Consider the following 25,764-nt stretch of genomic DNA (forward strand, 5'->3'; position numbering starts at 1 on the left):
GCTGTTTTCTATGCTTTTATGTTGCTTTTTGACATTTTTCGTTGCATCTGTATTGTTTCAATTGCTTCTCAGATGTTTATTTAAAAGTTTCATTATTTTATTACTTTTATGTTGTGATCAGCCTTAAGAAAACACAGGTCATGGTTCAGGATGTGGACTCACCTCCCTGCATTACAATCTCTGCACATGAACTGGAGGTTGTCCATGACTTTGTGTACCTTGGCTCAACAATCTCCAACACTCTTTCTCTTGATACCGAGCTAAACAAGCGCATCGGTAAAGCAGCTACCACGTTTTCCAGACTCACAAAGAGAGTCTGGTCCAACAAGAAGCTGACAGAACATACCAAGATCCAGGTCTACAGAGCTTGCGTCCTGAGTACACTTCTGTACTGCAGCGAGTCATGGACTCTTCACTCACAACAGGAGAGGAAATTGAACGCTTTGCACATGCGCTGCTTCCGACGCATCCTCGGCATCACCTGGCAGGACAAAGTTCCGAACAACACAATCCTGGAAAAAGCTGGAATCCCTAGCATGTAAGCACTGCTGAAACAGAGACGCCTGCGTTGGCTCGGTCATGTCGTGAGAGTGGATGATGGCTGGATCCCAAAGGATCTCCTCTATGGAGAACTCATGCAGGGAAAGTGCCCTACAGGTAGACCACAGCTGCGATACAAAGACATCTGCAGGAGGGATCTGAAGGCCTTAGGGATGGACCTCAACAAGTGGGAAACCCTGGCCTCTGAGCAGCCCGCTTGGAGGCAGGCTGTGCAGCATGGCCTTTCCCAGTTTGAAGAGACACTTGGCCAACAGACTGAGGCAAAGAGGCAAAGAAGGAAGGCGCATAGCCATGGAGTCAGACCAGGGACAGACTGCACTTGCTCCCAGTGTGGAAGGGATTGTCACTCCCGAATTGGCCTTTTCAGCCACACTAGACGCTGTTCCAGAACTACCATTTAGAGCGCGATACCATAGTCTTTCGAGACTGAAGGTTGCCAACATAGCTTTGAGCACTGGAAAAGCAGTATAGAAACCTTTAAATAGATGGATAGTGCAGGCTACAAGAGGGATGGATATGGTAAGCCCTGTACAGTGCATTTGTAAGTGCCTTTGGGAGAAAGAAACGGGAGCTTCCTGCCCTCCAGGAGATGCACTGCACAGGAAGCGCCTGCCCGTATCTCTTGAAGTTCTACCTTGTGATGTCCATTGCTCTTGGGATACAGAAGTGAAGCCACACCAGTCAGTACCTTGGGAATGAAACATCCAAGCACGTTCACATCCTCTGTAGTCTGTCTGGGGGCCCCAAACAAGAAGACATATTTGGAACGCGTGACCTCGTGAATCACAGCAGTGGTGTAGGGCAGTTTCTTCCGATCTTGATAGTGGATTATTTGAGAGGAACCAAAAACGTCTTCTATCTCCTTGCGGACCTTATCTAAGGAAAATGGTGGGAAGGGAAGTTTTAGTTTGTTTGCAAAACAGAAGTTTTTTGCACTCGCTTTGATTGCAGGTTCCAAGAGTCAGGGAGCGCTGCAGCCCTACATTGTAAAAAGTAAGTGCAAAGCACCCCCTCCCCTTACACAAGTTACACAAGTTACACGAGTTGTTGGGTTGTGACCCACAAGTTTGAGAACCAGTGCATTAGCCTATATGTAAAGTTTTGATTCTTTGCCGCAATGTGCCGAACTTTACACTTACTTACATTGAAATGCATCTGCCATTTTGCTGCCCAGTCTCCCAGTTCTTCTGGAGCTCTTCACAACCTCTTCTGGTCTTTACCACTCAGAAAAGTTTGGTGTCATCTGCAACTTTGGCCACTTTGCTGCTTAGCACTGCCTCCAGGTCATTTATGAACAGGTTGAAAAGTACCTGTCCCAGGACAGATTCTTGGGGCACTCCACTTTCCACCTTTCTCCATTGTGAAAATTGCCCATTGACACCCACTCTCTGCTTCCTGGACTTCAACCAGTTCCTAATCCAGGAGAGGACCTGCCCTCTAATTCCCTGATTGTGGAATGTTCTTAGCAGCCTTTGGTGAGGGACTGTGTCAAACGCCTTCTGGAAGTTCAGATATATAATATCCACAGGTTTTCCAGCATCCACATCCCTGCTGACCTGTTCAGAGAATTCTAAAAGGTTCGTGAGGCAAGACTTACCTGTACAGAAGCCATGCTGATTCTCCTTTAGCAAGGCTTGTTCATCTATGTGTTTTAAGATTTTATCTTTGATGAGGCATTCCACCATCTTACCTGGAATAGATGTTAGGCTGCCTGGCCTATAGTTTCCCGGGTTCCCCCTCCTTCCTTTTTGAAAGATTGGTGTGACATGTGCTATCCTCCAATCCTCTGGTACCGTGGCCATTTTAGGGGACTAGTTGCATATTTTAGTCAAGAGATCAGCAACTTCATTCTTCAGTTCCTTAATACCCCTAGGGAGGATGTCATCTGGGCCTGGTGACTTACTGTTTTTTAATTTGTCAATTAGGTCTGTAATGTCTTGTCTTTTAACCTCTATTTGACTTAATTCCTTGGTCAGGAAGGGCCGTTCGGGCAGTGGTATCTGCCCGAGGTCTTTTTATTAACAGTATTTATATACTGCTTTTCAACTAAAAGTTCACAAAGTGGTTTACAGAGAAAAATCAAATAACTAAATGGCTCCCTGTCCCAAAAGGGCTCACAATCTAAAAAGATGCCAAGGAATACCAGCAGACAGCCACTAGAACAGACAGTCTTCTGTCATAAAGACAGATGCAAAGATCTCATTGAATTTCTCTGCCATCTCCAAGTTACCTTTTATATTCCCTTTCCCTCCCTCACTGTCTAGCGGGCCAACCACTTCTCCAGCAGGCTTCCTGCTTCTAACATATTTGAAGAAGCTTTTATTATTCCCCTTAATATTGCTGACCATACATTCTTCAAAGTCTTTCTTGGCCTCCCGTATCACCTTCTTACATTCCTTTTGCCACAGTTTATGTTCCTTTTTATTCTCCTCATTCGGGCAAGACTTCTATTTATAGCAGGAAGCTTCCATGCCCTTTATAGCCTCTCTAACTTGGCTCATTAACCATACTGGCATCCTCCTAGACTTAATCGAACCCTTCCTCCTTTGCAGTACACACTTCCACTGGGCCTCTATTCCTTCCACACACTCTGGAGAGATTAGACCCTCTTCCCTTTCAACTTCTTCCTAACCAGTCTCCTCATTTGAGGGAAGTCCGCCCTTCGGAAGTCAAGGGTTGTTGTGAGAGATTTCCCGGTATTCTTCCCCCGACGTGCATGTTGAAACGGATCACAGTATGATCACTGTTCCCCAATGGCTCAGTAACATTGACATCTCTAACCAGGTCCTGAGTAGCACACAATATTAAATCCAGAGTCGCCTGTCCTCTGGTGCGCTCCATGACTAGTTGCTCTAAAGCACAGTCATTTAACATGTCAGCCTTTAGCTGATAGCCTAATCCTGAGCTGCCCGGCATGCAGGGCTGCAGCAGTGGCAAAAATGGCTGCCCCCGCATCCACAGCGCCCTAGGCAGCCGCTGCCACCACCTCCTTTTCGGGAGAATGGAACTTTTGTCCCCTTCCCCCAGGTAAAGCAAGTCGCCCTACAATTGGGCTACTTGATTCTATGATGAACCAAGGGTCGGCATAGAATTTAGAGCCTCCATGTTGGGCAGAAGGCCCAACACAGAAGCTCAGGATCTGGTGGAGCAAAGCTCCACTGGTCCCACCTCCCTCCCACCCTGCTACCTTCCCCTGGCATGCCTCCTCCCCTCCCACTCCCTGCCCTTCCTCTGCCTCCCCCCTCTCCAGAACACCTCCTCCCTGCCTCCCCCATGCCCCCACTTACCTCTCCACTGTCTGGCAGTCCGCGTGACCACTGAGCTAGCACTGGGCTAGCACTGGCACTCCACCAGCTCTAGGGCTGGTAAACGTGCCTTATGGCAAGTTTGCTTCAGTGCGTGCCAGTGGTAAGCCAGCGCACACTTGTTAGGATTAGGTCCTGAGTATAGCCCCAGGTACTGAGAACAATGGATTACTGATTACAGCCCTGGGAACTGCAGAAGCCTGCTGATGGAATTACCCAATATACAAACTCCTTAATAGGGTGCCTGAATATGCAAAACTCCTAAAAAGTTAGTTGACTCTGCTAAATTTGCTGGCTGGAAAAATGGCTTTCCTAGATTCCTGTCCTCTTCATTCAGCCCTCTTTTGCTGGACTGTATTTATCCCCAAGCTGGCCTTAACTTTGAATTTAAACTGAACTGGCTTTAGAGTTTTGAACTTGGCAGAACTTACACACTAAGATTTAAATCCTGTTTAAGTTAAGACACTAAAGTGTGCTTTCCCCTTCTTTTATCCTCTTCCTCTGTTTAGTTTGGGTTCCTACCCTCCAGCAGATTCTGATCAAACTCAGAGTGGACCACTTGAGACTTGAGCTGTAATTTCCTTCAGAATCAGCTTCCTGTCCAAATTCTGCCCTGCTTTATTTATTTGTTTGTTTGTTTAGTTTGTTTATTGCCCTCACCTTGCTCCTGTGTCTTGGGTCCCAAATAGGCCTTCAAATTATGATCTAACTTGGGTTAAGTATAAGGTAAACTTAAATAAAGTAGAATAGCAGAAAGCTTGCTTTCCTCCTTCTTTTCTCCTCCTCTGTTTTGTTTGTTTTCCAAGTGCTTCTGCCTTGGGCGCTTACTCCCAAGTAGTACCCTCTAGTAGGACTCTGCTCCTACTCATAGTAGACCTGTAAAGACTTGAGCTGTAACTCAAGTTGGTTCCCTGTCCAAATTCTGCCTTGCTACCTTAATAAGCACTTATGTATGTACAGGTGAGCCTCATTATTCCGTGGGTTCCGTCTCCAAGCACTCACATGGATGACAAAAAACACACTATAGCAAATCAATTGAGAAAACAAAGTTTCTTTGCTCTGGTGATTTAAAAACAGCCTTGCTGACCTTTGTGATGTAAGATAAGAGTCATTAAGAAGACAATCCATCAATCAGTCCTCCTCCAAGCGCTTACAAAGGCACTTCATTTAGCCCCTCCCTTCACCAATGTAAAGTGATCACCTTTCTTTCATGTGCTCAGGGGGAAGGGAGGGGTCCGCTGGAGAGAGACGAATTGATGGATTGTCAGCCAGCTGCCCTCTCTCTCTCTCTCTCTCTCATTAAGGAGGCTGTTGTTAAAGGACTGTTCAGTTTTTTAAACTGATTTTAAAGGGGTGCACTTTCCCCCTTCTCCAGGGATCAGCACATTCCTTCTCATTTGCAGTGGCCATTCGTGTTGAATGGCAATTCGCCATCCATTTTTTATCCGTGTATAAATAGGCTGGACCTGTATTTGTACTGCCCTCAGCTAAACCCTGTGCCCCAAATTACTGGACCTTCAGAATCCCTTCCTCAGGTTGATTAAGTACTATCTTTAGCTAAAAAATAAATTAAAAGTTGATTTAAGGTTAAACAAATGTTACCTTCTCCTCGATTTCTCTTTCTCTTTCCTCTTCCCTCTCCTCACACAGATGCTTAACTTGCTTTGTCCCAGGAGGCACTTCGTTCCAGGAGGCCACGTGCTGCTTCATGCAGAGAACCTCTGCTGTGTACTGCCTGGCAGTGACACTCTGGGGTTTCAGAAAGGAATCGTTCCCAGCACCATCTGTAGATGCCAGAGAGTCTGGCAGGTGCAACCAGGTGCTTTACTCCCTAGGCCACTGGAGAACTTAATACACAAAAGAAGCACTTTGCACAAACAGACTGCTGCCCTCAGAACAGTCCTGGCAAGACACTTTGTGGACACTTTGCAACTTCATCAACACTTTCAGAACTCTCATTTCTGGGGACTCTACCCCATGAGAACCCCATCCACAAACTTCTCACTGGGCACTCCACCCCACCACCCCCAGAAGGGAGAGCAGGAAGCAAACTCCACGTAGGTAAGCAAGGGGTGGAAGGAAGCCCAAGCCACCATACCCTGGCCCCTGCTACTACAGAATCCTTAGTATTGCCCAAGGAGTCCCTGCCACAAAGAGTGGTCTGGCCACCCCTCCCCAGCCAAAAGCAGGGACCCTTGCAGAAGTCTATCTCACCTTGGATATCAGGGTGAGATGCCATGAGAAGCAGCGCCCATTGCAGAGTACTGGCAGTGGTGTCTGTCCCCGCAAGAAAGAGGTCAAAAATACAATGGGACAGATTTTCGTCATTATAAGTGGAGTCAGGGTCATCCTTGTGCTGTTAGGAGAGGAAGGACAGAATGTTAATAATCGCAACTGTGGCCTATAAAAGTCTGTTGATGGTCCTCCAAATGACAGTGTTCAATCACAGCAGGGATTGTGGCTCATCAGAGGAGCAGGATTCACACATTAATTTGATTTAGGCCCCATCCAGATCCCAGTTGCCCCCAGGCAGTGCTCCAGGACATACAAAGCAGGTACTTACTTTCTCCATCTGAAGGAGATAGAAATCAATGAAATCCTGAGGTTCATGCAGAGAGTGATGCTCCTTGTGCTTTTCTATCTCCTTTCTAAATGAAAGCATTGTCTCAATCGAGAGCAATGCCTTTTGGTGAGGCCCTGGGAGATGTTTCATGACAAATGGGAATATTTCATACAGCTATGGGAAAGATGAAAGCACATCCTGTTACCATCATGAGGAAGCTCAGCAACATGGGTTCGTAAGCTACCACCCCCACAATAGTTACCACAACATAGTTTCACAAGCCCACCCAATAATTCTGACTTCAACATCATAGTTCAGAGAACACTTGAGAAACAGTGTGTTGTGACAAGCATTCCTCACCCCCCTTCTTTGTTCCAGGGGGACAAGATACCTGCATTTGGCTTCTTTCAGAGCAGTGTTTCCCAGCCTGTGGTCTGCGAGAACTTGAAAAGTGGCCTGCAAGGTCTCATGCACACACACAACAATCAGGCCACACCTGTGTGCCAGTCATTTCCAGTTCTGTCCAGCTCTTGCACAATTCCAGCGCAATCTTGGGTGGCCCAGAGGCCTTGGTTGTCACACCGTGGAAGAGCTGGCCAGCAGCTGCAGGAGTTGCACTCCCTCACCAACCCCCGGGGAGAAGTGAGAGGCATGCTCTTCTGCAGCTGCTGGGCAGCTCTTCCAGGTTTGTCCGGCTACGGAGGCCTCTGCTGTGTCACACCAGGTTATGCAGTGCCCACCCAGGGTCCACAACAATTCTAATTTTTGCCTCAATAATCCAGTCTCCTAAAGGTTGGGAATCACTGTTCTAGAGATCACTGGAGGCAGATAGAGTCTTTGTACTATCTGGTTTATTTACCTTTGGGCATCAGGTGGAAGTAAGCCACACAACACTCCTGCATGTCAGTGACAGATCACATCCAGTCCCCATAAAGCAGCCTTGCACCCAAAGACAACTTTGATCAGCCACTGGCTATCAGCTCGCTCTCTCTCTCTCTCTCTCTCTCATGCACACAAACACACTCACCCCATTCTAGTCACTCTCTGTGTCAAACTAGACATTACTCTATATGCAGGACATTCCCTAGTGTTTTCCTTTTTAAAAATTGCACACCACGGGAATGAAAAGCAAAAGAACTGTCTTGGAGGAAAGGGGGTTTATTACTCTGCCCCAAAGCAGTTCTAATCCTGATCACATCCTCCCATTGACATTTCCATTATCAGAGAATCAGCTAATGAATGGCCCCACCACTGATGAAGATGCAGCTATGCCACAGGGTACGTGCTGCATCCAATGGTTGGGGGGAATCAGGAGGCCTGCCAGAGGCAAGTAAAAATATTTTCTACTTACCTCTGTGTAGGCCTCCCGGTGGCCTATAGGTCTCCCTGGACCTATGCCACTGCCCTCCAACCCTACTGATGACATGTCTTTGTGACCGACTTACCGGAATCAGCGCAGCCTGGGCTTTGCAGTGACGGAGGTGAGAAGCCACTGCCGCTTTGCAGAGGAGCTGCAACTAGCCTGGCAGTGGAACAAAGTTGGTGCTGTCGCTGGGCGTTTAGTGACAGCGGAACGCTCATTCCACTCATTGAGCTGTGATTCAGTTACACGTGCACTCCAGGTAACGTCTAAGAATACCTTCTTCAGAAGTACGCTTAACTGTTAAAGGGTCAGGAAAGGCATTGGGGAGACTGGGGGCCCAATCCTATCCAACTTTCCAGCTCTGCTACAGCTGCAATGCAGCCCCAAGGTAAGGGAACTAATGCTCCCATACCTTGAGGAGGCCTATGTGACTGTCCCCCCACCACAAGGTGCAGTGCACACCCCATAGATATACGAGTAGCTGCACCAGCCCTGGAAAATTGCATAGGATTGGGCTCAAGATTGGCTGACTCAGTAGAGTAGAAAAAGGCTACTCACAAAATGAAACAAGCTGCCTGGAAATTTTAAAAAACTTTCAAGGGCTTCCATCAACTTCAAGAATTCTTTGTCTTCAAGACAGTACCGATGACCAAAAGCCAAAGTACAAATCACATTGCAGATTGAATTAGTGATGGGTAACACGGGGTCAAGTGGCTGCCCTGCAAATACAGTTATCAGTTGTGAGACAGACAGACAGACAGACAGACAGACAGACAGACAGACAGACAGACAGAGGGTGGGCAGGCCTTAGGAGATGCAGGGGACCAATTGGAAACTGTTCTTGTGATGCTCCAGGTTCACAGCCAAAGTTTCTAGAATCTTAGAGATATGACTAAAATGTATTATAGACTTTATATCTCTATGGTAGTGATAGAAGGTGACAGAATGACCAGAGTAATTTGCCATTAGGGCAAATGCTCAAAATCTTAATAGGTTAAAAGCCATATTATTTTCTCTTAGGGAAAAAGCTTGGAAATTGAAAGCAGGCAGTTCTGCTAAGACTTGGCAAGCTCTCCTGAATTGGCAAAATGTCAAGGTTGCTACTAGCAAGATAAAAAAACCCAGAGGAACAACACATATTTTGAAAGAAGGGAAGATGGGAACAGAAAAGGAGGAAACTTCTGCTTTTTGGCTCCCTGCTTGAATGGCAAAACAGATAACAATGAACAGAAGAATGTCCAACTTAGCAAAACAGTTTGCAGTTTTAAAATCATTATTCCTTCAGGCTTTTTAGAGCAAAGGACTCTGTTACATGCATACAAACACTAGAAGAGTTATTTTACATAGTAGGTGTTTACACAAAATCTCATAGAAGTGCCAAAGAGATCACCATGTCTGCTTGCCTGTCAATTATTCTTCAAAGCTTTAAATAGTCTTTGTCCTTAAAGTATAACCAACATGTATAGAGAGAGATATGGAAGCATTAGAAGTTTTAATGGCCTGATTTCATTAAAGGTTTGATTAAAGCATATAAACATTTATGCCAATAAAGGTCTTACTGAACTGAACATAGAAACACATATGATAGTAAAAGCCATTTCAAGTTAAAATCATAGCTAGCCTTACAGAGAAACCTGCATAGAAAGTTTTGCTAGATGAAACCTTGAAGCCTCAAAGTCTAGCGCTGAAACATTTTGGAATTTGGCAAAGAGAGTTGCATCTCAAAGATAAAACTCATTCTTGGCAGAAGTATGCGGCCTGCCAGGATGAGAAAACACACAGATTTGCAACATTGTAGTAAGGGAAAGCTTTATTTGGCAGGCTGGAATAGGATTTTAGCTAGTGAGATACGGGCACCTCCAGAAACAGAAATGAATGCAATTATAGGAGATAAGCAAAACATCCATGAGAAAGCCTCTGTCTGAGCTGCAACTGACATAGAGAGCTGTAATTTGTTTACAAGTAAATGAGAAATGGATTTCTCATTTAAAAGAAATCTTTTATACAGTGAAAAGTTTAGTTTGTTTTGTATTAAAATATATGAATGTACACCACTATAGATCCCTTAAATGTACTCAAAGTAACAGGTCACAAATAGAATTAAGGTAGAGAATTAAAAGCAAGTTCGAAGGACCTTGCTTAACAAAGGTTGGCAGAGAGCCCCACAGTGCTGGAAACAGAAAGAGGAATGTGGGAGAAGAGATAAGCAGGTGGCTTATGCAAGGTCATCTCAATCTTGAGAGAGATGTATGCCAAGAAATAATGTTGCAAGGTCAAAAGCAAACTCAAAAGCAAACTCAGTAGGCAAGAGTGGTGATCGTCTGCAAGCTTTATTTCGTTGCCAGCAACGGGCTTCTCAGGGACTCCTGTCCAAAGCGAAGAGAGCAATGAGAGCCATGTGGGAACTCTCAAAGCCCTCAGAGAGAACAATTTTCCAGTGTGAGCCTCTCACTTATATTTGATTCTGGCTCTTTTGTTTGAGGAGTCTTACACTTCTCATTGGCTGGTGTGTGACATCAGAGATGAGGGCTTTCTTTGGATTGGCCACAGATAACTTTACAAACATTTGATTGGTTGGTTTCAAGTTACAAGTTCTAAAAAAGGCAAAAATGTACATTGAGACATATAGAATTTAAAGATTTCAAAAAACACTAGATGGCACTGTTTACTCATTTATTACAGAACTGGATTTTTGGTATCTTTTGTGCTTATCTCTGACCTTGGCAGAGCCACCAGTGCTCTCTTTCTAAATTACTTTCTGTCTGGTCTCATCAATCACTGTCGGCTTTCTGCCAACCTCTGTTTAAACTAAGCCTTTTGGTTTTTCCTTTATTCCACGTGTAATTCTCTATATGTGACTTGTTACTGTGATGTATAGTGGTATAAACATATATTTAATACAAGACATACTAACCTCTTATTGTAAAAAGGATTTTAAGAACTCTTTCTAACTAAATTAATTATTATTATTATTATTAACGGTATTTATATACCACTTTTCAACAGTTCACAAAGCGGTTTACAGAGAAAAATCAAATAACTCATGGCTCCCTGTCCCAATAGGGCTCACAATCTAAAAAGATGCAAAAGAATACCAGCAGGCAGCCACTAGAAAAGACACTGCTGGGGTGAGGAGGGCCAGTTTCAGCTTTTTTCAGCTTTTTCTGTCAGCTTTCAGCTCTCATGATGTTTTGGCTTAATCAGGGGACTTTCTCAGGAATGTTATTTCTGTTATCTTCTATCTAGCTGATTGTTTGCAGGTGTCTGTATCTGCCAAACAAGATAAACTGTCCACTTAGATCTCCTCATTAAAATGTTTCTAACCTGTATATAACCTTTGGTTTTCTGCTTCTTGGTGCCAAGAGAGATATAACTTTTCCCAATTAATTGTTACAAGTGCATCCTGCTTCCTGGCTACTCCTTATTTGTTATCTAAATCTGTCTCTCTGAGTTGTAACTCCCTAGTTCCAATTAAGCAGGACCTTGAGTCTACAGAGGAGTTAGTAATGCCTTTGCCTAAGATAAGAGTCTTATCTGTGGGGAGTATACCACATTCCAGTCTGTTTAATTTGTCTAACTCTTTGTTAGACTCTTTAATTAACTTTTGCCAGACATCTGCCTTTCAACGTCACATTTTCAGACTTGTGGCTTTAAGTAAAACTTAATAGCTCTTTCACCTTTCTGTGTATTTTATGCTTTGATCAAACTATTCTAACAGCTAAAATTCACTTTAAACTACCATATATTGCTATTAACATTAATTTACACTTTTAAGCAATAACTATTAAAATATTGAAGAATGCATGCAAGCATAGTATTCCTTTGGCATTCCTGTGATGCTCTGGTGTAAATAACTCTCTCAGTATTCATAACACTGTCCTTCTGAAACTTAAATGTCTTAAAAGTCCAAAAAGCCTTTTTTCCAAGGGTATTCATCTGTTCAGTTTAGTTTCATTTATCATACTAGCAATTAAGCTTGACAGATGGAAATTCCAGCTTCTTACTCCCTTTTTACAAACAGTGCTTTGAAGCCTGAACCATTATCTTGTCCTTGGCAGTTTGCCAAGAAAGATTCCTTTGCTAATTTACAGCCTGTCTGCTGTCTGCAGACAGAGACCAGAAAAATGCTTTTTTGGTTCTCAACATATAAGCATGCTAAGCAAATAGACACTTTTCCCTATTTCCTAAACATATAAACCAATAATTTGTTTTAAACTAATTTAACTATAAACACCCATAACATAACATAAACATTTGGTTCATTAAGCTTGTAAACATTTGAACATTTTCCCTATTAAACTGCTAAGCATTTGCTCTGTTTAAATGATTTAACATAAATGGCTGGCTTTCATTAGCCTGTATCAATAGGTCTAAAGACTTGCCAAAAAGGCCAGTTCTGAATAAAAATACGGTTACAGTGCACTCTACTGGTTCTTGAAAACTTTGTATTCTATATGTTTAAATGTATAACTTTGCCTTATTTGAAACCTGTAACTTGAAGCTCACCAATCAAATGTCTCTAAGGCTATCTACAGCCTATTAAGAGTTAGCCCCAACTATGATGTCAAACTTCAGCCAAAGGACCCAAAATGTTATAAAGGGTCTGGCTAAGATTGATACTTGCTTTCAGTGCTTTGGACTGGAGTCCCTTGAGATGCCCATTGCTGGCAACGTAATAAAGGCTTGCAGACAATCACCCTGACTACTGAGTCTTGCTTTGAACCTTGCAACACTTTGCAACAGTAGGAAAGCAGTCAAAATATGCACTTTAAAAGTATATGTGAATTACAGCACAATCCTAACCAACTTGCTAGCACTGACACAGCTGTGCCAAAGTGGGGTGCACTACCTCCTCAAGGTAAGGACATTTGTTACCTTCCCTTGGGCCTGCATTGCGGCTAGGTGAGTGCTAGAAAGTCGGTTAGGATTGTGCCCTTAATGGACCAAATGGATCAAAGTACATTTTGATACAAGGGTGCTAATGCAAGCGGTCGCGGGCCAGCAAGTTTACCCCACCGCACCTCATGCAGTCAGGCACAGCCTCGGCACCCAATTGGATAGCCCAAGCCTTGGGAGTGGGAACCAAGGGGTTTGCTGAGCAGCAGGGTTTCTGGCAAGCTCCTTTATGTCCCAGACGGCACCCAGGCAGGAGTTCCATGGCGTGCGCTTGATCAGGTTTGCTTGGTCCGATTGCATCCTTATCGGAGCTCTTATCTGAATCCCTTGCCACGCACATGGCAATGAGGGAGTGAAGCAGGAAAGGGCCAGCGGCCTGAGGCCTCACCCGGCCTTGGTGACCATCTCCACTCAGCCGCCTTGTGTAGCAGCAGAGCGCCCGATGGGAGGATGTGAATGGTGGACCGTTATCAGAAGCAGATGAATAGGCCAAGAACCCAATTGTGGAGTGGCCTGTGCTGCTTCCACTCAGCAGGAAGAACTCGTTGTGGTTCTTGGAGCAGGGGGATTGTGGGAAGACTGGCCTCAGCAAAGGCTGGCTGCCACTTGGCACCTCGTACCCTACTTTCATTTAGAACACCAATCCTTGGGGAATATATAGGGCTAGCAAGCCACTGCAATTGGTGCGGGAGTTGAAAATAATAATACTCCCCCATGGGATGCTGCCTTGTAGTGGTGGTGGGCTTGCATGCTTCAGAGAGACAGGGGGCTAACCTGGACAGGTCACCCAACCAGACAGGCCTCTACTGAGAAATCAGACTAAAGGAAAACATAAGAACAGCCCCACTCGATCAGGCCATAGCCCCATCTAGTCCAGCTTCCTGTATCTCACAGCGGCCCACCAAATGCCCCAAGAAGCACACCAGACAACAAGAAGACCTGCAAGGCCTCCTGGGAATTGTAGTTTAAGAACATAAGAACAGCCCCACTGGATCAGGCCATAGGCCCATCTAGTCCAGCTTCCTATATCTCACAGCGGCCCACCAAATGCCCCAGGGAGCACACCAGATAACAAGAGACCTCATCCTGGTGCCCTCCCTTGCATCTGGCATTCTGACATAGCCCATTTCTAAAATCAGGAGGTTGTACATGCACATCATGGCTTGTGCCCCATAATGCATTTTTCCTCCAGAAACTTGTCCAATCCCCTTTTAAAGAAGAAAATAAGAAGGAAAAGAAAAACACTGAAATGGAAAATCTCGTTATAACAACAGAAATGATTAGCAAAAGAGAGTGACTAAGACAATTACTGGGCTGGGGCACCTTCCTTATGAGGAAAGGCTATGGCATTTGGGCCTCTTCAGCCTAGAAAAGAGACGCCTGAGTGGGGACATGATTGAGACATACAGAATTATGCATGGGAAGGATAAAGTTGAGAGAGAGATGCTCTTTACACTCTCACATAACACCAGAACCAGGGGACAGCCACTGAAATTGAGTGTTAGGAGAGTTAGGACAGGCAAAAGAAAATATTTCTTGACGCAACGTGTGGTCGGTCTGTGGAACTCCTTGCCGCAGGATGTGGTGATGGCATCTGGCCTGGATGCCTTTAAAAGGGAATTGGACAAGTTTCTGGAGGAAAAATCCATTCAGGGTTACAAGCCATGATGTGTATGTGCAACCTCCTGATTTTAGAAATGGGCTATGTCAGATGCAAGGGAGGGCACCAGGATGAGGTCTCTTGTTGTCTGGTGTGCTCCCTGGGGCATTTGGTGGGCTGCTGTGAGATACAGGAAGCTGGACTAGATGGGCCTATGGCCTGATCCAGTAGGGCTGTTCTTATGTTCTTAAACTACAATTCCCAGGAGGCCTTGCAGGTCTCTTGTTATCTGGTGTGCTCCCTGGGGCATTTAATAGGCCGCTGTGAGATACAGGAAGCTGGACTAGATGGGCATATGGCCTGATCCAGTGGGGCTGTTCTGATATAGCACAAGGGTGAAAAACATTAAAAACTGGTCTGCACCAGCAGAAGATGAACTGCATGGTTTTTGGCTTCAGCACCTGAGAAGCTTGCACCACACATTGCCCAGCGGTTGGACAACATACCTACCTAATCATGAAAAATCAAACAAAAGGAGCAGTACCTAGTAACAACAGAGCAGTGGTTTTTCAAACTGGGGCATGGTGATGCCCCACACCAAAGGCCCAGGCCTCTGCCCCCTTAAGGCAGACACAGCGAGGAGGCAGGGAGGAGGCAGCGATGCGATGAGCATCTGCAGGGCTCCCCAGCTCACCAGAAGTGAAAGTGGAGCGATCGCTTTCGGGGGAGGGTGGGTGGTGGGATGCCCTGAGGGCAGTCAGGTGGGGAGCAGGAGGCAGGGCTGTAATCTGGCAGTTATGCCGGATCCCAACCCTTGTTCCCAGGGAGTTTGGAGCAGCTTGAAGCCGCTCCGCTCTCCTCTGACTTGTGCCACCTCAGGAGGTGGCGCAGGTATGAGGAGACCCATAGGGGACAGGGTGCTTTACCCAGAGGTAAGTGGAAAAGTTTCCCCTTACCTCTGGCTGAGCCACTTTGGGCCCCTATCCTGTGCTGGATACAGTGCAAGCCTCTTGGCTTGCCTGTTCCAGCACAGGATAGGAGCCAGAACCACAGCCGAGGGTGGGTGACCCTCTGCGTGACCAAGAAGTAGTTAGGAGGAGAAAAATTGACAAGAACTGGTCGAATTGGTTGTAGGTGTATAGTATACGATTTACACTGCAGTGGTGTAAATCCCCCAGTAAATTACAGTGGCGTAATTCCAGATCCCCAAGTGGATTAAAAAAAAAATCAGTGGATACCAAAATAGTGGAAAAATAGTTTTAAAGACCCACTGCCAGGTTTCTTGCTCCTCCACTGTCACCCCAGAAGGCATTGGTATAGACACCATTGAGCTGCTACATGGGGTGAATAATGAAATTTAGTGGAATGAAATTATAGTTATTTAGCAGCGTGAAGGTAGGAAATTGGATTTTGTTACTTTTACAAGGCATTCAAAGGTGGACCTCAGTATCAATCCTGAATGGTTTATGATGAACATTTTAGACTTGGGGCCTTGCATGACACCGCCCTGGATTGGATGATATCCCAGTGGCAACTGTGGGTCCAGCTGGTGGTGCTCTCCAAGCCAACTGCAGGCGATAGGTCTGGCAGTGGACACTTAACTGGCAGGAATGGGGAAGGAACACCTCAGGTGCCTTCGGGCACCCACTGGGTTCAGGTCTCCAGCACATGTTACGAGTTCAGCTCCATGAGCAAGTGCGGAAAGAGCAACTGCACCTTTGTGAACTTGTGTGGGCCGCTCAACGGAAAGCATTCTGTCAATGCCTGCACTATGATGGGCTGGTTAAAACAGGGTGGTAAGCAGCAAGGAATCCCAAGCAGAAGGGGAGGGGGAGGACAAGCCCCCCCACAGCTGGAAAAGAGGCCGTCCCTGATGAGGCTGCCTACCTTATTGGACCTTGTCAGGGATTACACCAGTAGAGATTCAGCAAAATATTTGGCTGAAGTTTTTCTTTTGGTTTTAGGATTACGGCTTATTATTAGGTTTATTTACCACTTGTCTTATCCACAGGGCACTTTGGTCAATGACGGGATACCTCAGCACCTCTGTTCAGTAAGGTACACTTCTCTGCATGATGCCATAAAACTCCTGCATACCTGCGAGATGGGGGCACTGATGGCCAAGGCGGCCATTGAGTCGGTCCTCAGGTTGCTACTGGTTCATCGCAACGATTTCTGCCTCCTGGGTTTTCTTCTTTGATGGGGGATATTATATGGATAGAGCCTACCACTGGTTGCTCAATTTCTTGCTCAACCTTTTGAGAAATTTAGCACCAGTTGGCTTGGGCGGTGTGTTCCAGGTCCCAAATTTGCACCACTGCACATTGCCTGGATGAATTTCATTTCATGGGCAATGCACAATTGAAAAAATTTCACCAACTTCTGGATGTCTTTTTGTTAATTTGCTCAGAGTTGGGGTTCTTTTAGCACATGCCAAGACAGAAAGTCCAGCAACACGGCTGATCTTCCTTGGCGTGGAGCTTGACTTGGTAAGCAAGTGTAGCTGTCTCCCCAAGGAAAAGTTGGTCACAGTCAGAAAGCTGCAGGACTGGGAGCATGTAGACTCACCCTTAATGAGCTTCAGGTGCAAGTAAGGCACTTGAACTTCATGTGCAGGGTGGTGGCGCCAGGTACGGTCTTCCTCAGGCGTCTCTGCTATGGCTCCGTCACCCTTTTCACAGAATCAAGGTTTCTGCTGACTTGAGGGAAGACATGCAAATGTGGCTACAGTTTTTACGGAACTTCAACGGCACGTCTTTCTGGAGGTTGGATCAGCCACTTGAGGCCGACCTGCAGGACCACTCGGACACAGCAGGTGGCTTGGGATTTGGGGTCATTTTAGGTGCACAGAGCCATGGCCAAGAGAATGGCAGGAGGGCGACATCAAGGGTGACCTTGCGTTCCTTGAACTTTTCCCACTTGTGGTGGCAGTACATCTTTGGGCACTGGAGCTTGCTAATGCCATGATGTGTTTCTGGTGTGACAACCAGGCTGTTGTTTATGTTGTCAACCAGCAAACATCCAAGTCACCACGAGTCATAAATTAGTTTGTACCTTTGTCCTCCAATGCCTGAACATCACTGTTTTGTTTATTGCCAAGCATGTCCCAGGCCTACACAATGGCATTGCCAACATGCTCTCTCTATTTTAGGGGGAGCGTTTTTGGCAGCTGGTTTCAGAATCAAGCTTAGAACCAGACCCCATGCCCCAATGGCAATGGAGCCTTGGTTTGACCAGACACAAAGGGTAATCTGGGGGGCGCTAGCCTACACATCTCGAGTCAGTTACCAGAGGATGGCCAGCGAGTTTCAGGAATTCTGTCGACAGGTCTTGCTTCCTGGGGTATGGCCAACCCCCCCCCCCAAGCTCATCATGCATTTTTTGCTTCACCTGCAGGACCAGGGGCTCACTGCCCAGTCCATATCCATCTATTTGCCCGCTTTGGTATTTGTTTTACAGGCTGCTGGCCATACTGATAACACAGGTGAGTTCAATGTCTACAAGATGTTAGAAGGGTCAATGCTCCAGCACCTGATTGCCAGAATCCAATGACCCCATCAATGTTACAGAACTATATGTATGTTCCGTATATATGCTGGATATGAGATTTTTGCCTCCCCATACGAAGCACTGCTGTTTAGGGCCACATCATTCATCATATTCTTTGGGGCAATTTCATCCCAGCGAACAGCTACCTCCCTCCAGGTCCTCCCCTTCTGCCAGGATGGTGCAGTGGTCGGATGTGTCCTTCAGGGAGGAAGCCTGTATCATTTGGCTTCATTAGACCAAAAATGACCACCAAGGGCAGGGGTCCAAAGTGCACCTGGGACATGCATCCAACCCAGGGATTTGCCCAGTTAGGTCTCTTGAGGAGTACAGTCAAATAATCATGTGGATGGTTGCATACCCCCTGGGGCTGGGGATAAGAACAGGCCCTCAGTTTGGCTGTACTTGTCGTAAGCGGCAACAAAACAGCCACCGGGTAGGTGGGACTCGTCAGTCTGGGAAGGCAGCTCATCTGAGAGAAGGAAAACTCTGATCCCAAACCTCTGCTGCCTTGTGGCTACATCCAGTTATGGAAAAGGCTTCCGGAGTCAAACTCGAGGCAAAATCCGGTGCCCGAGTCCCTGAGGCAGTTCGCAGCTGTGGCAGTCACACTCTGGCAACTCCTGCAACGCCACCAGAACCAAGCGTATTGGCTTCTGCCTTTCCATTGGACTATTTCAGCGACGTGGAGGGGGGATTAAACACAAACCACATTAAAATATCTGTGTTCTATGAAAATGTACAGCCAAAAAAAAGTGGGGGTGGAGCGATGACACATTGCCATGCCCACCACCCGGGGTGTTGCCCCGCCCACTGCATGGGGGTGACGCACTGGCCTCCCGCACCAGGTGACGCGAGCCCTAGTGACACCACTGCTAATAAGCAGCCCATCTTGGGGGATTCCATGTACAAGTATTTTAATGAAAATGCCTGAAGTGTGAGAGGGAAGATGGGAGCGCTGGAATGTTTTGTGGCTAGGAAAAATATTGATATAGTGGGTATAACGGAAACATGGTGGAAGGAGGAGAATCAGTGGGATACTGCAATCCCAGGCTATAAACTCTATAGGAGAGACAAGGAGGGGCCTATTACGGGTAGAATTCAGCAGAGACTGAAGGTGAGTCCGACTCCACCATAGAATTGCTGTGGGTTAAATTATCAGGTTCAAAGAGCGATGTAATACTGGGGGCATGCTATCTTCCTCCAAACCTAAAACCTTGAGAGGACCTTGAAATGAGGAAACAAATCAGGGAGGCATAAAGGAAACACAGGGTTGTAATCATGGGGGATTTCAATTATCCTCAAAACGATTGTGTCAATTTGTGTTCTTGACTGGATTTAATATTGTGTGGTACTCAGGACTTGGTTAGAGACGTAAATGTTACTGAGCCATTGGGGAACATTGACCATGCTACAATCTGTTTCGCCATGCATGTCGAGGGAAGAGTTCCTAGCAAATCTGACACAAAAACCCTGACTTCCAAAGGGCCGACTCTATTAGCACACTAGTAAAAAAGAAGTTGAAAAGGATGGTAAAAAGAGCCCCATCTCTCCAGAGTGCGCGGAGGCTGTTTAAAACAACAGTAATAGAGGCCCAGCAGAAGTGTATACCACAAAGGAAGAAGGGCTCCGCTAAGTCCAGGAGGGTGCCAGCATGGCTAAGGAGCAAAGTTAGAGAAGCTGCAAAGGACGAGGAAACTTCCTTCCATAAATGGAAGTCTTGCCCTAATGAGGAGAATAAAAAGGAACATAAGCTGTGGCAAAAAAAATGTGAGAAGATGATATTGGGGGGCTCGATATTGATCTTGGGGGGGCTTTCTTCCTCAAAGAAAGACTTTGAGGAAGTTTTAAAAAGGGATTGGATATATTTCTGGAGGAAAGGTCCATCAAAGATTACAGGCCATAATGGGTACGTGCAACCTCCTGGTTTTACAAGTAGGCTACCTCAGAATGCCAGATGCAAGGGAGGACACCAGCTAGCAAAAGCTTATTCCAGAACAAATGTTCCCTTACACCAAGGAAGCCTCCAGGGGCCAAAACTACCTCATGGAATGCAGCAGTTGTTAGACTGGGCTGCCCAACTACATCCATTGAAAGACTTCATGACAGAAACTGAGGCTGCTTTGCAGTGATGCCCCCACCACCTCACCAAAGCTCTTTTTGCACTCTCATGCTAAACTACAAGAGGCAGATGTACTTTAAGTTACAGAACCAATGAAGGGGCTTGACTGCTCCCGTTTTGACTTAGGGCCCATTCCTATCTAGCTTTTCAGCACCCCGTGGTAAGGGAACAAATGTTTCCATACTTCGAGAAGTCCCCAGTGACCATCCCTCCAGCACAGGATGCAGCGCACACCCCATTGGCACAACTGAACCAGCACTGGGAAATTGGGTAGGATTGGGCCCTTAAATGTGCCCATCCAGGCAGTGCAACGAAGGTTCAACAGGTGCAGCCAGCTCTCTAGTTAGTCCCTTTGACTGCAAAAACTCACCATTTCAACCACCCTGACAATGCAGGACTAGATTAATAAAAACTTCTTTCCTTAGGGACAGCTCCATAGACCCTCCAAATAAAGAAAGGTTTCTGGAACCTTCCTGAGAGGGTACATAAACAGGCCTCTCCCACCCCTCAGGGTCCTTGCTGGTCCTTACTTGGTGTCAACATTGAGGAGCAGAGCTTTCTGCAGGTGTGGATCATCTTTGTCCAGAATCTTTAAGGCAGAGGCATAAAGTATTCAGTGTGGTTATCATTAGGGAAGGCAATGCTTTAAATGGCCATTCCAGCAGAGAAGGAGGGGGCATTTTCTTTGGGACTGTGTAAACCACTTACCTTTGAACATGGATTCCTCAGCCAAGTTCCATACTTAGCTATTCCTGTGTTCTTTCAATAAACGTTGTTTTTGTTGAATGTACTTCTGGGGTGGTGTCAATATCTGAACCTGCTTCCTTTGCTACCTCACAGGGCCCCCTAAATGCATTGGTGAAAATGTGATTTTCACAACATGGTGACTAATAAAAAGCTGACGGACCCCTAAAGTGTCTTCTAGCATCACCTACCTTTGGCCCGTGCAAAGATCTCCACAAGCTCCTGGGCCACCTCTTCGATTTGGTGCTCCAGGCCTTTCTTCCCCAGTCCCAGCCGCCGCATGGTCACTTGTGCAAAGCGTCTCTGCTGCTTCCAGGTGTGGCCCTTTGAAAGTACAATTCCTGTGGCCATTGAGAATCAATGAGAAGTTGCTGCTTGCAAAAAAGGGTTGCAAGGCTAGCAGAAGCCAAGTCTGTGCATCTCATGCTTATGATTCAAGAGTTCCCTATTTTAGCTGAACCTCAGAACTGCAGGGCTCATACATGAAAAAGGCTCCTTGTCCGAAGGGGACTCATAATAAAGAAGACCAAATAACAGCCCCACAAGGAAGACACCAGGAAGCCGCTGTGGGGAAAATGCTCTGCTGAGATAGAGGGACAGTTGCTTTCTCCCAACTCAAGATAACAGAACCAGCACTTAGGCTGCAATCCTAGCCATGCCCACTTGGGAATAAGCCCCATTGACTATAATGGAAATTACTTATGAGTAGACATGCTTAGGAGAGGGCTGTTAAGAAGTGCTTCTTTGCCCAGTTAGTGGAGTCTGTGTGTGTAATTTATTAAACAATCATAAGCAATCTGGGGCCCAATCCTTTCCAAATTTCCAGTGCAGGTGCAGCTGTGCCAATGGGGCAGGCACTGCATCCTGTGGTGAAGGGACAGTCACAAAGTCCTCCTCAAGGTAAGGGAACATTTGCTCCCTTACCTTGGGGCTGTATTATGGCAGCATCAGTGCTGGAAAGTTGGATAGGATTGGGCTGCACGTTGTTTTATGTCTGATTTTCACCTTAATGAAAGGGACTGAGGCAAATTATTGCTTTATAAAAACCACACACAGAAAACAACCAGGTCAGAAATTATGGTTGAAGTAAAATGATACACTCAAGCCCTACAAACTTTCTCTTGCTTATGCCCCAAACTTAGCTTCTCAGTCCACTAGCATGTTCCACCAGTGGAAGAGAGAGGATGCAGGCAGAAGTTCTGTTCCACCAGCAAGTGCAGCAAGGCCCCAGTATGATGTCTGGTGGCCACATATAAGGGCCGGCAGATAGTCCACCATCCTTCAGGGCTGGTCAGTGGAAGGAATGGGGTTGAGGGGGGAGGAGGGGAAAGGGCAGCAATGGGGAAGGGGGCAGGAGGCAGAGCAGGTGCAGGAGCCCTGTTTACCAGTGCCACTTGCGTGCGCAGGTATCCTAAACTCCTTCCTCCTGCTCTTCCCTTCCTCACCTCAGTTCTGCAGAGCTGGTGCAGAACGGTCTGGTGTAGAACTGAAGAGACCCTCTGGGGAAGGGGGTGCCTTCCTCAAGGTAAGGGATCAAATGTTCCATTACCCTGGGGGGACCTCCTTGATTGCCCCCCACCATAAGATACAGCACATGTTGCATTGGCACAGCTGCATCAATGGAGGGAGGTTTCAATACAATTGGGCTGCCTTTATATACCACCTCTGTAGTGATTATGTATAGTAACATTGTGCCTTAGTAGATGTGGCAACTTGGCAGGCACACCTGCCCCCCCACTCAGGCAAACCTTGAGCAGGCTTCTGCCTCTGTTAAGGCACGAGAAGCTAGTAAACAGGATGAGATAGTGGTTTAGAATAGAGAAGTGCTCAGACCTTAGGAATGTGTTACCAAGGAAGCTGTTATCAGTAACCCTCAGTAACCTCAGTATTGCACTGTATTGTTTCGTGAGAGAGTGAATAAAAGGCAAGAGGCCGGCTGGTACAACAAGCTTGCTCCCTGCCCCTAACTTTGAAACTTCCGTCTCTTGATTTTGCCACTCCGACCCCTCATTGCTTCAACTCATCATTGCTACAACCTCTGACTCTTACCTCTTTCTTTTAATGCTGCTTTCAGGAAAGGAGTCAGTGGACGCTCAGCGAAGGCTTCGGATTGGTTGATCAGCACTTCTTTCACTGCCTGGAATCCAGAAAGGACCACCGTGGGAATATGCCCAATCCATATCGTGTAAATGTTTCCATACTGCTTCGCTAGCTGCATTTGGACCAAAGCAGAGAAGAAAGATTCACATTCAAACAAGCAAGATGATTTCAAGAACATCAGCCCTCCTTATCTGCACAGCTCCTGGCCATTACTGGCTGTTCCTCTCTTCTCTGCCCATTCTTCACTTGGATTTTCCCTTCCTTCTCCAACTCTTAGGATGTTCCTCTTCCTCACTTCTCTTATTGGCTCCCTTCATTTACCCTGCCCTGTCTACTGGCCCTGCCTTGCCCTCCCAAAGATCAGAACAGTGCAGCCAATCACTCCCAGAGGACCTTCACAGATTCAGCTCTTTGGTGACCAGCAGGCAAACAAATCAATCATTAGGCCAGTGGTATTCAAACTGAGGTGTCGCAACGCCCCAGCCTGTGGGTCCTGGCCTCTGCCCCCTTAAGGGGCGGGGGCAGCCAGGAGACAGGGGGAAGGCAGCGGCGCAATCCACAGGATCGCACCGCTCAGGGGGCCTGCAGGGGCTTGGGTGCACTTGCCCAAGCCTCCTGTAGCCTCCCGGGGGTGCGGGGAGCCCTGCTCAATCTTCGGCAGGGCTCCCCAGGTCAGGAAAAGTGAAAGTGGAGTGATCGCGCCCCACCCCACAAAACTGGAAGCAGAGCACGATCGCTCCGCATTCCCTTCTGACGGGGCTGCAGGGACTGGGGTGCACCCTCCAGTCCCTGCAGCAGCCTTCCCTGTGTGCGGGCAGCTCTGTGCAAGCGCCTGCAGGGCTCCCCAGGTCAGGGAAAGGGAGAGTGGGGTGATCACGCTCCGCTTCTGCTTTTGCGGAGGCTCCACTCACTGTCGCCCTGCACATGCCTGATCTTGTCTGATCTCGGAAGCTAAGCAGGGTCAGGCCTGGTTAGTACTTGGATGGGAGACCTCCTGGGAATGCCGGGTGCTGTATGCTAGGTTGCCAACCAAAGCTACTCTCCCTTTCTCTGACCTGAGGCACCCTGCAGGCACTCCCCGTACACAGGGACGGCTGCTGCAGGGACTGTGAGTGCATCCCAGTCCCTGCAGCCCCCGAGCGATGCGATCCTGGGGATTGCCTCGCTGCCTTCCCCGTGCCCCTGCTGCCTCCTCCCCCAGCCCCGCAAAGACTTACTGCGGGTTTCAAACTCCCGGAGAGTTTGAAAACTGCAGCATTAAGCTGAATCAATTCCTTCAGTCGGTGCCCCTCATTATTTATCGTAAAGATCCTCCAAAATGCGTTCTCCTCCACCTGATTCCCCCCATCAACGTTCCAGATCATCTCCAATGATTTTCATTTCTTAACTGAAACCAGATTGGTGGAGAGAGGAGGTTTGAAAGCTTCCCATTCAAACAATGTAGTGGCATCTGTAGCAGCGCTATGCTACTTTGGGAAGCACACAAGGCTTAGAACCTGTTGATCATGTTTCTTTAGAGCTGTGGTTCCCAAAATCCCACTGGGAGTGCTCTAAATTGTTGCAGGCATTGGGTGGCATACATCCCCACGTACCTGGGGGTATCCTGCAGCCTCCCAGGGGGTCCTGGAGACTTGTAGCCCCCTCCATGACCCTCTGTGCGGCTGCAATGAGCTCTGATCTGGTGGAGTTAAAAACTTTAATTTTCATGCTTCTTCAAAGGTGCGTTTTATTCCACACTAGTTTCATTAAATTTGCATATGTAGCTGTTTGGGGCTTTTCAGTCTAGAAAAGAGGCGTCTGAGGGGGGACATGATTGAGACATACAAAATGATGCAGGGGATGGACAGATAGAGAGACACTCTTTTCCCTCTCGCATAACACCAGAACCAGGGGACATCCACGAAAGTTGAGTGTTGGGAGAGTTAGGACAGACAGAATATTTCTTTACCCAGCAAGTAATTAGTTTGTGGAACTCCTTGCCACAGGAAGTAGTGATGGCATCTTGCCTGGATGCCTTTAAGAGGGGATTGGACAAATTTCTGGAGGAGAAGTTCATTACAGGTTACAAGTCATAGTAGGTAAGTGCAAGCACTTGGTTTTAAAGGCAGGCTGCCTCTGATTTCCAGATGCAGGGGAGGGAAGCAGGTTGTGTCTTGTTGTCTTGTGTGCTCCTTCAAGCACTTGATGGACCAATGAGATACAGGAAGCTGGACAAGATGGGCCTTGGCCTGATCCAGCAGGGCTCTTCTTATGTTCAGTTCTCCTAATTATTTCTGGGCTGCAAGATGTATCAGGTGTAACCATACTTCCTAAGCAGATAAAACTATCTACTTCTGCAATGGGTTCTCCACAAATTGTAATTTTACTACTGATGTTAGGTAGCTTTTTGTTTGATTTTTTTAACCACAATAGTCATAGTTTTATCTGTATTTCTCCCCAATGGAACCCTCCCTGGCAAAGGCTAAAACCTTTCTTCTTCAGTTGCCTTTGTTTGGGCTTGGATGCCATGTGTAGCCCAAACTTAACATGCCCTGGAGCAGGCTGTCCAGCTGGCTTGCCCTGCATCCAGAGCAGGACTGGGCTGCAAATTCATTCCCCTTACCCTGTGTTGCAGGGAACTGCCTGTGGGGCTACTCAGATCTGCCCCACCTAAAGTGCAGAGATTCAAGCAGCCTGGTGTAAGGCCTGTTCACCTGGGAGGGGGGTTGGAAACCGGCTTAAGTGCTGGATCCTGGCACCGCCCCCCTCCTGGGCCCAGTCCTCCCACTGACCTGCCCTCTACCCACCCTCCCTCTGCCCTGAAATGCCCCCCAAACACTCTCCTCCCACCCTCCTCGAGCCTCTGTGTTGGCCTCTCTAGGGTGCGGGGTTGGCCTATTTACTGGGTCTGGGGTTAGATCTGGTGGGGGCAGGCTGGTGCACGTCCTTCCACTGGCACAGCCTGCTCCCGAGTTGTTGTGGAAG

The 25,764-nt window shown here is 47.0% G+C and overlaps 1 protein-coding gene across 1 annotated transcript in view; it reads right to left on the reverse strand.

Annotated features, from left to right (window-relative positions):
• LOC136643843 (cytochrome P450 2J2-like) overlaps nt 1-25,764 on the reverse strand; it is a 46,596-nt gene that overhangs the window by 7,005 nt on the left and 13,827 nt on the right. Inside the window, exons 2-7 of the mRNA XM_066619214.1 lie at nt 22,750-22,912; nt 20,892-21,041; nt 8,351-8,511; nt 6,430-6,603; nt 6,081-6,222; nt 1,250-1,437 (exon numbers count right to left, since the gene is read on the reverse strand). Coding sequence (XP_066475311.1) covers nt 1,250-1,437; nt 6,081-6,222; nt 6,430-6,603; nt 8,351-8,511; nt 20,892-21,041; nt 22,750-22,912 — 978 coding nt within the window. The remainder of the gene's footprint in view (nt 1-1,249; nt 1,438-6,080; nt 6,223-6,429; nt 6,604-8,350; nt 8,512-20,891; nt 21,042-22,749; nt 22,913-25,764) is intronic.

Source organism: Tiliqua scincoides, chromosome 3, assembly GCF_035046505.1.
Source record: "Tiliqua scincoides isolate rTilSci1 chromosome 3, rTilSci1.hap2, whole genome shotgun sequence".
Classification (NCBI taxonomy): Eukaryota; Metazoa; Chordata; class Lepidosauria; order Squamata; family Scincidae; genus Tiliqua; species Tiliqua scincoides.